This window comes from Salvelinus namaycush, chromosome 34 (genome assembly GCF_016432855.1).
Source record: "Salvelinus namaycush isolate Seneca chromosome 34, SaNama_1.0, whole genome shotgun sequence".
NCBI classification, from domain to species: Eukaryota; Metazoa; Chordata; class Actinopteri; order Salmoniformes; family Salmonidae; genus Salvelinus; species Salvelinus namaycush.
Window position 1 is genome coordinate 12788606 of NC_052340.1, and position 13454 is coordinate 12802059.

Consider the following 13454-nt stretch of genomic DNA (forward strand, 5'->3'; position numbering starts at 1 on the left):
CTGAGCCTCCCGTCTGTCCGGCGCCGCCTGAGCCTCCCGTCTGTCCGGCGCCGCCAGAGTCTCCCGTCTGTCCGGCGCCGCCAGAGTCTCCCGTCTGTCCGGCGCCGCCAGAGTCTCCCGTCTGTCCGGCGCCGCCAGAGTCTCCCGTCTGTCCGGCGCCGCCTGAGCCGCCCGTCTGTCCGGAGCAGCCCCTCAGTCAGGAGCTGCCAGAGCCGCCCGCCAGTCAGGAGCTGCCAGAGCCGCCCGCCAGTCAGGAGCTGCCAGAGCCGCCCGCCAGTCCGGAGCCGCCCTTCAATCCGGAGCCGCCTTTCAGTCCGGAGCCGCCCTTCAGTCCGGAGCCGCCCTTCAGTCCGGAGCCGCCCCTCAGTCCTGAGCCGCCCCTCAGTCCTGAGCTGCCCCTCAGTCCGAAGCTGCCCCTCAGTCCGGAGCTGCCCCTCAGTCCGGAGCTGCCCCTCAGTCCGGAGCTGCCCCTCAGTCCAGAGGCGCTCCTCAGTCCAGTGGGGCCCTTTAGTAAGGTTGCCAGTCCTAGGTCGACGGCGAGGGTCGCCGCTCTAAAGACACAACTGAAGCGGACTAAGACTATGTTCCAGCGCCAGAGCCGCCACCGCGGACAGATGCCCACCCAGACCCTCCCCTATAGGTTCAGGTTTTGCGGCCAGAGTCCGCACCTTGGGGGGAGGGGGTACTGTCACGTTCTGACTTTAGTTCTTTTGTTATTTCTTTGTTTTAGTATGGTCAGGGCGTGAGTTGGGTGGGTGATCTATGTTTGTGTTTCTATGTTGGTTTTTTCGTTTGGCCTGGTATGATTCTCAATCAGAGGCAGGTGTCGTTAGTTGTCTCTGATTGAGAATCATACTTAGGTAGCCTTTTTTCACCTGGGTTTCGTGGGTGGTTGTCTTCCGTGTCTGTGTTCCACACGGAACTGTTTCAGTTTTCGTTCGTTCAATTTATTGTTTTGTATTTCAGTGTTCAGTTTGTTCTATTAAAGTTTCATCATGAACACTTACCACGCTGTGCTTTGGTCCTCCTCTCTTTCTCCAGACGAAGATCGTTACATTCTGACCCTGTGGGAATGTGATGAAAGAAATAAAAGCTTAAATAAATCATTCTCTCTACAATTATTCTGACATTTCACATTCGTAAAATAAAGTGGTGATCCTAATTGACCTAAGACAGGGAAATTTTACTTGGATTAAACGTCAGGAATTGTGAAAAACTGAGTTGAAATGTATTTGGCTAAGGTGTATGTAAACTTCTGACTTCAACTGTATATGTGCCCTCTGTTCGCCATTGTCTTATCGGTTATTGTTCCCATGTCCGCTGGTCTTGTGAGTACATGTGTTTTGTTGTTTTGGCTTTCGTGCTGCGTGTATTGTGTACTCGTTATTACGGGTCTCGTCCCGTGTGTTGTTATTACGGGTCTTGTCCCGTGTATGTATTAGAGGTTTTACCTCGCTCTTTTGTTTGGGTTACATCCCTGTGTTTTTGTATACGTGTTTGTTTTGGGCTTCGTCCCCGTGCCTTTTCATGGCGTGGAGTATTAAAACCCCCTATTACGTATTCCTGCTCCTGTCTCCAATCATTTATACAACGTGACAGCGAAGCTGAAACAAAAACTCCAGATTGTGGCTTTAATGCTGACTGCTGAGGATACTCCTCCTTTTTAACCTACTTATCTTCTTCTCCTGCAGTCTTTCCAGGGGAGCCAAGGCAGAGCTTATCTGTTCAACTCAGTGTGAGTATCACTGTGTCTACATGTAGTTACAGTACAGCCATGATCCAGTCCTTAGCCTGCGAGCACAATCACAATAAGTATGAAATGAAGATGCTCCTTCCTACTGTATGAACATGGTCCCTATCTAGCTCAGTATGAAGTGCATTCTGGGTAATATTATCTAGTGTGTGAGTGGGCGTGTTATGACTCAGTATAGACAGGCAACCTTTACGAATTGAACAGCTTATGATCTCTCTCTCTCTCTCTCTCTCTCTCTCTCTCTCTCTCTCTCTCTCTCTCTCTCTCTCTCTCTCTCTCTCTCTTTCTCTCTCTCAGGGTGAACGTGGGGTGTGGGCCGGCGGAAGAGAGAGTGTTGCTCACGGGGCTCCATGCTGTGGCAGATATCTACTGTGAGAACTGCAAGACAACTCTGGGTTGGAAATATGTGAGTGTAAGAGTGTGCACATGTCGGGGGGGGGGGGGGGGGGGGTGTAGAACAATGGCAGATACTGTATCTAGAGTGGCAGATACTGTATCTAGAGTTAGAGAGGATAGGCATTGGCACATTATTACCTTCATTAGTAATACCTTTATTACCTTATTATATCGTTGTAGGATTGAAACACTGAACTAATAAAGGTTTTGGAACAATTGAGTGTGCAGGCCCTACTACACTCTTCATGTTATCTTATTGACATGGATGAGTTCTGGTTTTAATTTTGGACCATGAGACTATTTTGGACCCATCATTCCTAACATCAGTGTAACATTACAGTACATAGGCTGACTCATAGGGATTCCTTGCAGTCCCATTCTTGATCTAAGGGGCATATTTCTCATGATGTAGGCCTATACATTTTCTAAGAACTCAACCAACCAAACTTGACCCCCTTCTCCTAGTTCAGAGATGGTGGTCATTCATGATGGACCAGAGCTGGGCTGTCCACACTGAGATAACTGTAGTGATTCAAGACCAGTTTGACCAGCAACAAGAACAACTGCTTATCCAATCACAAATTAGACAAAGGGTTAGAATCCATTCAAAAAAAGATCAGTTTTTATGTATACAGAATAAGTAGGCCCTATAAATAATGTAGCCTATATACTGTATAATGTAGCCTGTATATAATGTAGCCTATATATATATATATATATATATACACTGCTCAAAAAAATAAAGGGAACACTTAAACAACACAATGTAACTCCAAGTCAATCACACTTCTGTGAAATCAAACTGTCCAATTAGGAAGCAACACTGATTGACAATAAATTTCACATGCTGTTGTGCAAATGGAATAGACAAAAGGTGGAAATTATAGGCAATTAGCAAGACACCCCCAAAAAAGGAATGGTTCTGCAGGTGGTGACCACAGACAACTTCTCAGTTCCTATGCTTCCTGGCTGATGTTTTGGTCACTTTTGAATGCTGGCGGTGCTCTCACTCTAGTGGTAGCATGAGACGGAGTCTACAACCCACACAAGTGGCTCAGGTAGTGCAGTTCATCCAGGATGGCACATCAATGCGAGCTGTGGCAAAAAGGTTTGCTGTGTCTGTCAGCGTAGTGTCCAGAGCATGGAGGCGCTACCAGGAGACAGGCCAGTACATCAGGAGACGTGGAGGAGGCCGTAGGAGGGCAACAACCCAGCTGCAGGACCGCTACCTCCGCCTTTGTGCCAGGAGGTGCACTGCCAGAGCCCTGCAAAATGACCTCCAGCAGGCCACAAATGTGCATGTGTCTGCTCAAACGGTCAGAAACAGACTCCATGAGGGTGGTATGAGGGCCCGACGTCCACAGGTGGGGGTTGTGCTTACAGCCCAGCACCGTGCAGGACGTTTGGCATTTGCCAGAGAACACCAAGATTGGCAAATTCGCCACTGGCGCCCTGTGCTCTTCACAGATGAAAGCTTGTTCACACTGAGCACATGAGCACATGTGACAGACGTGACAGAGTCTGGAGACGCCGTGGAGAACGTTCTGCTGCCTGCAACATCCTCCAGCATGACCGGTTTGGCGGTGGGTCAGTCATGGTGTGGGGTGGCATTTCTTTGTGGGGCCACACAGCCCTCTATGTGCTCGCCAGAGGTAGCCTGACTGCCATTAGGTACCGAGATGAGATCCTCAGACCCCTTGTGAGACCATATGCTGACACATGCACATTTGTGGCCTGCTGGAGGTCATTTTGCAGGGCTCTGGCAGTGCACCTCCTTGCACAAAGGCGGAGGTAGCGGTCCTGGGTTGTTGCCCTCCTACGGCCTCCTCCACGTCTCCTGATGTACTGGCCTGTCTCCTGGTAGCGCCTCCATGCTCTGGACACTACGCTGACAGACACAGCAAACCTTTTTGCCACAGCTCGCATTGATGTGCCATCCTGGATGAACTGCACTACCTGAGCCACTTGTGTGGGTTGTAGACTAAGTCACATGCTACCACTAGAGTGAGAGCACCGCCAGCATTCAAAAGTGACCAAAACATCAGCCAGGAAGCATAGGAACTGAGAAGTGGTCTGTGGTCACCACCTGCAGAATCACTCCTTTTTTGGGGGTGTCTTGCTAATTGCCTATAATTTCCACCTTTTGTCTATTCCATTTGCACAACAGCATGTGAAATTTATTGTCAATCAGTGTTGCTTCCTAAGTGGACAGTTTGATTTCATAGAAGTGTGATTGACTTGGAGTTACATTGTGTTGTTTAAGTGTTCCCTTTATTTTTTTGAGCAGTGTATATATATATATATATATATATATATATATAATGTAGCCTATATAAACTCAGCAAAAAAAGAAACGTCCTCTCACTGTCAACTGCGTTTATTTTCAGCAAACTTAACAAAATATTTGTGTAAATATTTGTATGAACATAAGATTCAACAACTGAGACATAAACTGAACAAGTTCCACAGACATGTGACTAACAGAAATTGAATAATGTGTCCCTGAACAAAGGGGGGGTCAAAATCAAAAGTAACAGTCAGAATCTGGTGTGGCCACCAGCTGCATTAAGTACTGCAGAGCATCTCCTCCTCATGGATTGCATCAGATTTGCCAGTTCTTGCTGTGAGATGTTACCTCACTCTTCCACCAAGGCACCTGCAAGTTCCTGGACATTTCTGGGGGGAATGGCCTATATACTGTATAATGTAGCCTATATATAATGTAGCCTATATACTGTATAATGTAGCCTATATATAATGTAGCCTATATATAATGTAGCCTATATATAATGTAACCTTTATATATATTGTATAATGTAGCCTATATACTGTATAATGTTGCCTATATATACTGTGTAATGTAGCCTATATATAATGTAGCCTATATACAGTATACTGTAGCCTATATACAGTATAATGTAGCCTATATATAATGTAGCCTATATACAGTATAATGTAGCCTATATACAGTATAATGTAGCCTATATACAGTAATGTTGCCAATATATAATTTTGCCAATATACAGTATAATGTAGCCTATATATGTATTTATTTTATTTTACCTTTATTTAACTAAGTAAGTCAGTTGAAAACAAATTCTTATTTTCAATGACGGGCTAGGAACAGTGGGTTAATTGCCTTGTTCAGGGGGTTAACTGCCTTGTTCGGTGATTCGATCTTTTGGTTACTAGTCCAACGCTCTAACCACTAGGCTACCTGCCGCCCTAGTATATACTGTATAATGTAGCCTATATAAAGTATAATGTAGCCTATACATAATGTAGCAAATGTATAAACTAGCCTATGTACAGTATAATGTAGCCAATATATAATGTAGCCTATATACTGTATAATGTAGCCAATATATAATGTAGCCTATATACTGTATAATGTACCCCATATATAATGTAGCCTATATACTGTATAATGTAGCCTATATACTGTATAGTGTAGCCTTTATATAATGTAGCCTATATACTGTATAATGTACCCTATATATAATGTAGCCTATATACTGTATAATGTAGCCAATATATAATGTAGCCTATATATAATGTAGCCTATATACAGTATAATGTAGCCTATATATAATGTAGCCTATATATAATCTGGCCTATATACTGTATAATGAAGCCTTTATATAATGTAGCCTATGTATCATGTAGCCTATATACTGTATAATGTAGCCTATATATAATGTACCCTATATACAATTTAGCCTATATACTGTATAATGTACCTCATATATAATGTAGCCTATATACTGTATAATGTAGCCTATATACTGTATAGTGTAGCCTTTATATAATGTAGCCTATATACTGTATAATGTACCCTATATATAATGTAGCCTATATACTATATAATGTAGCCTATATATAATGTTACCTTAATGCTGTATAATGTTCCCTATATATAATTTAGCCTATATAAAATGTATCCTATATACTGTATAATGTAGCCTATACATAATGTAGCCTATATACTGTATTATGTAGCCTATATATAATGTAGCCTATATATATATATATATATATATATATCATCTGGTCAATATACTGTATGTTGTAGCCTATGTACTGTATAATGTAGTCTATATATAATGTAGCCTATATATAATGTAGCCTATATACTGTATAATGTAGCCTATATATATAATGTAGCCTATATATAATCTGGCCTATATACTGTATAATGTAGCCTATATAGAATGTAGCCTATATAATGTAGCCAATATATAATGTAGCCTATATATAATGTAGCCTATATTTTGTATAATGTAGCCTATATATATAATCTGGCCTATATACTGTATAATGTAGCCTATATACTGTATAATGTAGCCTATATATAATGTAGCCTATATACTGTATAATGTAGCCTATATATAATCTGGCCTATATACTGTATAATGAAGCCTATATATAATGTAGCCTATGTATCATGTAGCCTATATACTGTATAATGTAACCTATATATAGTGTAGCCTATATACTGTATAATTTAGCCTATATATTATGTAGCCAATATATAATCTGGCCTATATACTGTATAATGTAGCCTATGTATCATGTAGCCTATATACTGTATAATGTAGCCTATATATAATGTAGCATATATACTGTATAATGTAGCCTATATAGAGTTGAAGTCAGAAGTTTACATACACTTAGGTTGGAGTCATTAAAACTAGTTTTTCAACCACTCCACACATTTCTTGTTAACAAACTATAGTTTTGGCAAGTCGGTTAGGACATCTACTTTGTGCATGACACAAGTAATTTTTCCAACAATTGTTTACAGACAGATTATTTCACTTATAATTCACTGTATCACAATTCCAATGGGTCAGAAGTTTACATACATTAAGTTGACTATGCCTTTAAACAGCTTGGAAAATTCCAGAAAATTATGTCATGGCTTTAGGAGCTTCTGATAGGCTTATTGACATCATTGGAGTCAATTGGAGGTGTACCTGTGGATGTATTTCAAGGCCTACCTTCAAACTGAGTGCCTCTTTTCTTGACATCATGGGAAAATCAAAAGAAATCAGCCAAGACCTCAGAACAAAAATTGTAGCCCTCCACAAGTCTGGTTCATCCTTGAGTGAAATTTCCAAACGCCTGAAGGTACCATGTTCATCTGTTCAAACGCAAGTATAAACACCATGGGACCACGCAGCCGTCATACCGCTCGGGAAGGAGATGCGTTCTGTCTCCTAGAGATGAACATACTTTGGTGCGAAAAGTGCAAATCAATCCCAGAACAGCAGCAAAGACCCTGTGAAGATGCTGGAGGAAACAGGTACAAAAGTATCTATATCCACAGTAAAACAAGTCCTATATCGACATAACCTGTAAGGCCGCTTAACAAGGAAGAAGCCACTGCTCCAAAACCGCCATAAAAAAGCCAGACTACGGTTTGCAACTGCACATGGGGAAAAATATTGTACTTTTTGGAGAAATGTCCTCTGGTCTGATGAAACAAAAATAGAACTGTTTGGCCATAATGACCATTGTTATGTTTGGAGGAAAAATGGGGAGGCTTGCAAGCCGAAGAACACCATCCCAACCGTGAAGCACGGGGGTGGCAGCATCATGTTGTGAGGGTGCTTTCCTGCAGGAGGGGCTGGTGCACTTCACAAAATAGATGGCATCATGTGGAAGGAAAATTATGTGGATATATTGAAGCAACATCTCAAGACATCAGTCAGGAAGTTAAAGCTTGGTCGCAAATGGGTCTTCCAAGTGGACAATGACACCAAGCATACTTCCAAAGTTGTGGAAAATGGCTTAAGGACATCAAAGTCAAGGTATTTGAGTGGCCATCACAAAGCCCTGACCTCATCCAATAGAACATTTGTGGGCAGAACTGAAAAAGCGTGTGCGAGCAAGGAGGCCTACAAACCTGACTCAGTTACACCAGCTCTGTCAAGAGGAATGGGCCAAAATTCACCCAACTTATTGTGGGAATTTGAGCTATTTTAGTGCATGTATAATATAGCCTATATATAATGTAGGCTAGGTATTGTGTAGCCTGTATATAATGTAGCCTATATATAATGTATATTGTAGCCTATATATAATGTAGCCTGTATATATGTGGCCTATGTACAGTATAATGTAGCCTGTATATATAATGTAGCTTATATACGGTATAATGTAGCCTATATACTGTATATTTTAGCCAATATATAATGTTGACTAAATATAATGTACCATATATATAATGTAGCCAATATATAATGTAGCCTATATACAGTGTAATGTAGCCTATATATATTGTAGCTTATATACAGTATAATGTAGCCAATATATAATGTAGTTTATGTAGCCAATATATAATGTACAGTATATACAGTATAATGTAGCCTAAATATAATGTAGCCTATATACTGTATAATGTAGCCAATATATAATGTAGCCAATGTATGTGTGTGTATATATATATATAATGTAGCCTATATACTGTATAATGTAGCCTATATCTAATGTAGTGTATATATAATGTAGCCTATATCTAATGAAGTGTGTATATAAATAGCCTATATATAATGTAGTGTGTATATCTAATGTAGCCTATATATAATGTAGTGTGTATATATAATGTAGCCTATATATAATGTAGTGTGTATATCTAATGTAGCCTATATATAATGTAGTGTATATCTAATGTAGCCTATATATAATGTAGTGTATATATCAGTAGTGGTTTCTTTGCAGCAGTTAGACCATGAAGGCCTGATTCACGCAGTATCCTCTGAACAGTTGATGTTGAGATGTGTCTGTTACTTGAACTCTGAAGCATTTATTTGGGCTGCAATCTGAAGTGCAGTTAACTATAATGAACTTATCCTCTGCAGCAGAGGTAACTCTGGGTCTTCCTTTCCTGTGGCGGTCTCATGAGAGCTAGATTCATCATAGCGCTTGATGGTGTTTGCAACTGCACTCAAACTTTCAAAGTTCTTGACATTTTCCGGATTGACTGACCTTCATGTCTTAAAGTAATGATGGACTGTCGTTTCTCTTTGCTTATTTGAGTTGTTCTTGCCATAATATGGACTTGGTCTTTTACCAAATAGGGCTATCTCCTGTATACCACCCTTACCTTGTCACAACACAACTGATTGGCTCAAATGCATTAAGAAGGAAAGAAATTCCACAATTAACTTTTAACAAGGCACAACTGTTAATTGAAATGCATTCCAGGTGACTACCTCATGAAGCTGGTTGAGAGAATGCCAAGAGTGTGCAAAAATATATTTTGATTTGTTTAACACTTTTTTAGTAACTATATGATTCCATATGTGTTATTTCATAGTTTTGATATTTTCGCTATTATTCTACAATGTAGAAAATAGTAAAAATAAAGAAAAACCCTTGAATGAGTAGGTGTGTTCAAACTTTTGACTGGTACTGTATATCTATGATATAGTGAAACACTGAAATATAATTGTGCCTCCATGTTCAGTACTTAGTAAAGGTGATATTTCTAGCAGCAAGTCAATGTGGAACACACAGCCGCTCCACATACCAGCTGTCCCGTTTATCAGCATGGCTTTATGCCCGGTTGTCACTGCCATTTCCCCCGTCAGACCTGTGTGTGTGTGTGTGTGTGTGTGTGTGTGTGTGTGTGTGTGTGTGTGTGTGTGTGTGTGTGTGTGTGTGGGGGGGGCCTCACACGGCTGCCCAGATATAACGATAGCGGGACAAGGCCATTAATATCTCTGAAACGGTTGTTTCTACACCGCCATCCAAGTTCCACAGACGCTTGACCTAGTAGACTTCCAGACCGTGTAACCTGATAGCTCCTCTCTCTGCTTGAATAGGCAAGACTAAACAGGATATTGAGATGTACAGTAAAACACATTTGACTACATTTGTAATCTGCAGTAGCCTACAGCACTTTCTGCAATGCTCCATTATATAAAGTGGTTCAGAGGTGAAATCAGAGTACAATGGCAATGAGTGTGAAGTCTCTCCTCCTGGAAAAGCCTAATCTTCTCTCCCCTTCCTCCTTCTCTCTCCCCCTCTCTCTCCCCTTCCCCTTTCTCTGTATCCCCTTTCCCTCTATCACTCCCCCCTTCTCTCTCCTCTCCCTCTCTTTCCCTCCTTCTACAGTTATACCATCTATTGCACCTTGCCTATGCCTATGCCTAGGCCATCGCTCATCCATATATTTATGTACATATTCTCATTCACCCCTTTAGATTTGTGTGTATTAGGTAGTTGTTGGTTATTGTTAGATTACTTGTTAGATATTACTGCACTGTAGGAGCTAGAAGCACAAGCATTTCGCTACACTCGCATTAACATCTGCTAACCATGTGTGTGACCAATAAAATTTGATTTGATTCTCTCTCCCCTTTCCCTCTATCCCTCTCCTTTCCCTACTTCTCTCTTCCCTTTCCCTCCTTCTCTCTCCCCTTTCCCTTCTCCTCCCTCCCCCTATCCCTCCCTTCCTCTTTCTCCTCCCTCTGTCTCTTCCAACACCCTGACACTCCCCTACAGGAGCATGCCTTTGAGAGCAGTCAGAAGTACAAGGAGGGGAAGTTCATCATCGAGCTGGCCCACATGATCAAGGACAACGGCTGGGACTGAAAGACGAAGCGTCATCCGTGACTCGGTTTGGGGTTGAATGGGGGTGGATGGGAGGGAAGGAGGTGAGTGTGTGGGTGAGTGTGTGACTTTGATTTACCATGGACCTCTGTCCTCCCCTCCTGATGACACACCAGCAGCCTCCAGGGTGGAGGTAGTAGGGGAGTGTGTGTGTGAGGCTGTAGTAGCAGCCTGGCCTGCCCCTCTGGGCTCTGTGTGTGTCTGGACTGGAGGAGGATGTCATTGGGGATGGATGGACACCACCAGACACACAATGGCAAGCAAACACACACACACACGTGCATACATACACACATAAGCAGACACACACACACACACACACACACACACACACACACACACACACACACACACACACACACACACACACACACACACACACACACACAAACAGCCATGCATGTCCCAGACCAACATCCCAGCCTGATGGGTAGCTCTTTAGATAGAGAGCCAGGCCAAAGCCAGTGTTGTTGTGTTACTATCTATGTTAGGGCTGGTTGACCTGCAGTGTGAGGAGAGACCAGGCCCTGGCAGGGTCAGTAGCCTTGGGTTAAACAGCTGATGGGAGCTCTCGTCTGTATGTGAATGAGATGGCCTAAGATGATTATCCCCAAATCCAGCTGATCTGATCCACCCAAGGCCGTGCCAGCTGGGACAGTGAAGAGGCCTGGTGTTAAGGTTTGGCACTGAGGACTGTGGGGGCTGGGCGGGGGAAGGGTTGAGGGGAGGCGAGTCAGGGAGAGGGCAGGTCCTGATTCTGGATTCTATTCCACCCTGGTTGTGGGGTTGTAGGTACAGCTGGTTGCACAGCCGTGTGATCCACTCCAGGTCTTACCGGCAGCAGTTTTTGTTGTGAGAGTCAGGATGATAGGGAGTGTGAAAGGATTCAAGGATACGTCTAAACTCTGAGAAGTATCTGATCAGTCAGTGCTTGGCTTTCTCCATCATCCGTAGATGCCTGAAATCATGTCTTGTGATGTTTGGATACTTCATGTGTTGTGTCTGATGTAAGTTAAGATACATCTACCATCACCACTTTGGATTAAATTTGAACTATAGAGTTAAACATCTTTGACTTTTGAAACTCTGACTTGAACAGGCTTGGAGATTTGGTTCTAGTGTTTTGGCCTGGTATGGTAACTGAAAGCAGTTGGGATGTGGAGGCCTTTAGGAGATGCTCTTATGAAGTTCTGAAAGCTTGACGTTCTGAAGCTTTCTTTCAGTCTGGGATGATCATAGCAGTTCATAGATTGTTACACACACTCTAACTTACTACCTGGCCCTCACTTAAAACACTGAACAGCAAAGCTGTACAGTAGACGTGTGGATTTTTCTCAACAGAAGCCAACTAAGCAACACAACTAATCAAACTAATCTCCCTGGTATCCACGGTAACTGACTGGCATTCCAGAATTCCAATCAGAGGCTGTAGAAATCCCTAGCACAACCAAAGAACACACCCATCTACAATAAATTTAATAATAAACATTTTTTTTGCTTGGGTCAAAGTGTTGCAAAACATGGGGTTGAGAATTGTTATGGATAGCCTTTCTGTGATATAATGCATTATGATTTTTGTAAATGACAGATCTTAAAATATACATATATTATAATTTATGTCAATCTCTGTGTTACTAAATGTAAATAGTAATATGTAATGTCTCTTATATATGATCGTCATGATTATGAATATGATTTGGATTCTTGCCATGCTTTCTCTGGTATATCCCTCGTCGGTTGAACAATATTTACTACTTTTTTACTCTTTGAAAATGTTTCAATTTTAGTGTCTTTTGTAAAGGAGGAGATAGGAGTGACAATATCATTGGAACTTGGTCAATTAAAGCATCACCTTGGTACCTGTATTGGATGTGTTCTGTGTGCTATGTTGGTCTTGGATATACAACACCATAATGTATCAATTATCAGGGTCAATGTTCTTCTGTATAGAACGGAATATGATAGTGATGTAGAATATGATAGTGAAGTAGAATATGATAGTGACGTAGGCTGAAGACAGACGAGATCTATATATACAGCCATTTGCAATAGCTTACATCTTGTATACATATGCTAATATGGATTACATTATTTTTTCCCCCCTCATCAATCTACACACAATTCCCCATAATAACAAGGCAAAAACATTTTTTAATTTTAATTTTAATTTTTGCTAATTTATAAAATAAAATAAAACTGATATCACATTTACATAAGTATTCAGACCCTTTACTCAGTACTTTGTTGAAGCACCTTTGGCAGCGACTACAACATCGAGTCTTCTTGGGTATGACGCTACAAGCTTGGCACACCTGTATTACATTTACATTTACATTTAAGTCATTTAGCAGACGCTCTTATCCAGAGCGACTTACAAATTGGTGCATTCACCTTATGATATCCAGTGGAACAGCCACTTTACAATAGTGCATCTAAATCTTTTAAGGGGGGGGGGGGGGTTAGAAGGATTACTTTATCCTCTATTCCTTAAAGAGGTGGGGTTTCAGGTGTCTCCGGAAGGTGGTGATTGACTCCGCTGTCCTGGCGTCGTGAGGGAGTTTGTTCCACCATTGGGGTGCCAGAGCAGCGAACAGTTTTGACTGGGCTGAGCGGGAACTGTACTTCCTCAGAGGTAGGGAGGCAAGCAGGCCAGAGGTGGATGAACGCAGTGCCCTTGTTTGGGTGT

At 41.8% G+C, this 13454-nt stretch overlaps 1 protein-coding gene across 2 annotated transcripts in view; it reads left to right on the plus strand.

Moving 5' to 3' along the window:
- The window catches only part of LOC120028706 (protein yippee-like 2), a 30005-nt gene extending 17372 nt beyond the window's left edge, over positions 1-12633 (plus strand). For both annotated transcript variants that reach the window (XM_038973933.1, XM_038973934.1), the window contains exons 3-5: positions 1692-1735; positions 2051-2159; positions 10661-12633. In XM_038973933.1, the coding sequence (XP_038829861.1) occupies positions 1692-1735; positions 2051-2159; positions 10661-10750 (243 nt within the window). In that variant the 3' untranslated portion in view covers positions 10751-12633. The remainder of the gene's footprint in view (positions 1-1691; positions 1736-2050; positions 2160-10660) is intronic.
- Positions 12634-13454: the final 821 nt, after the last annotated feature.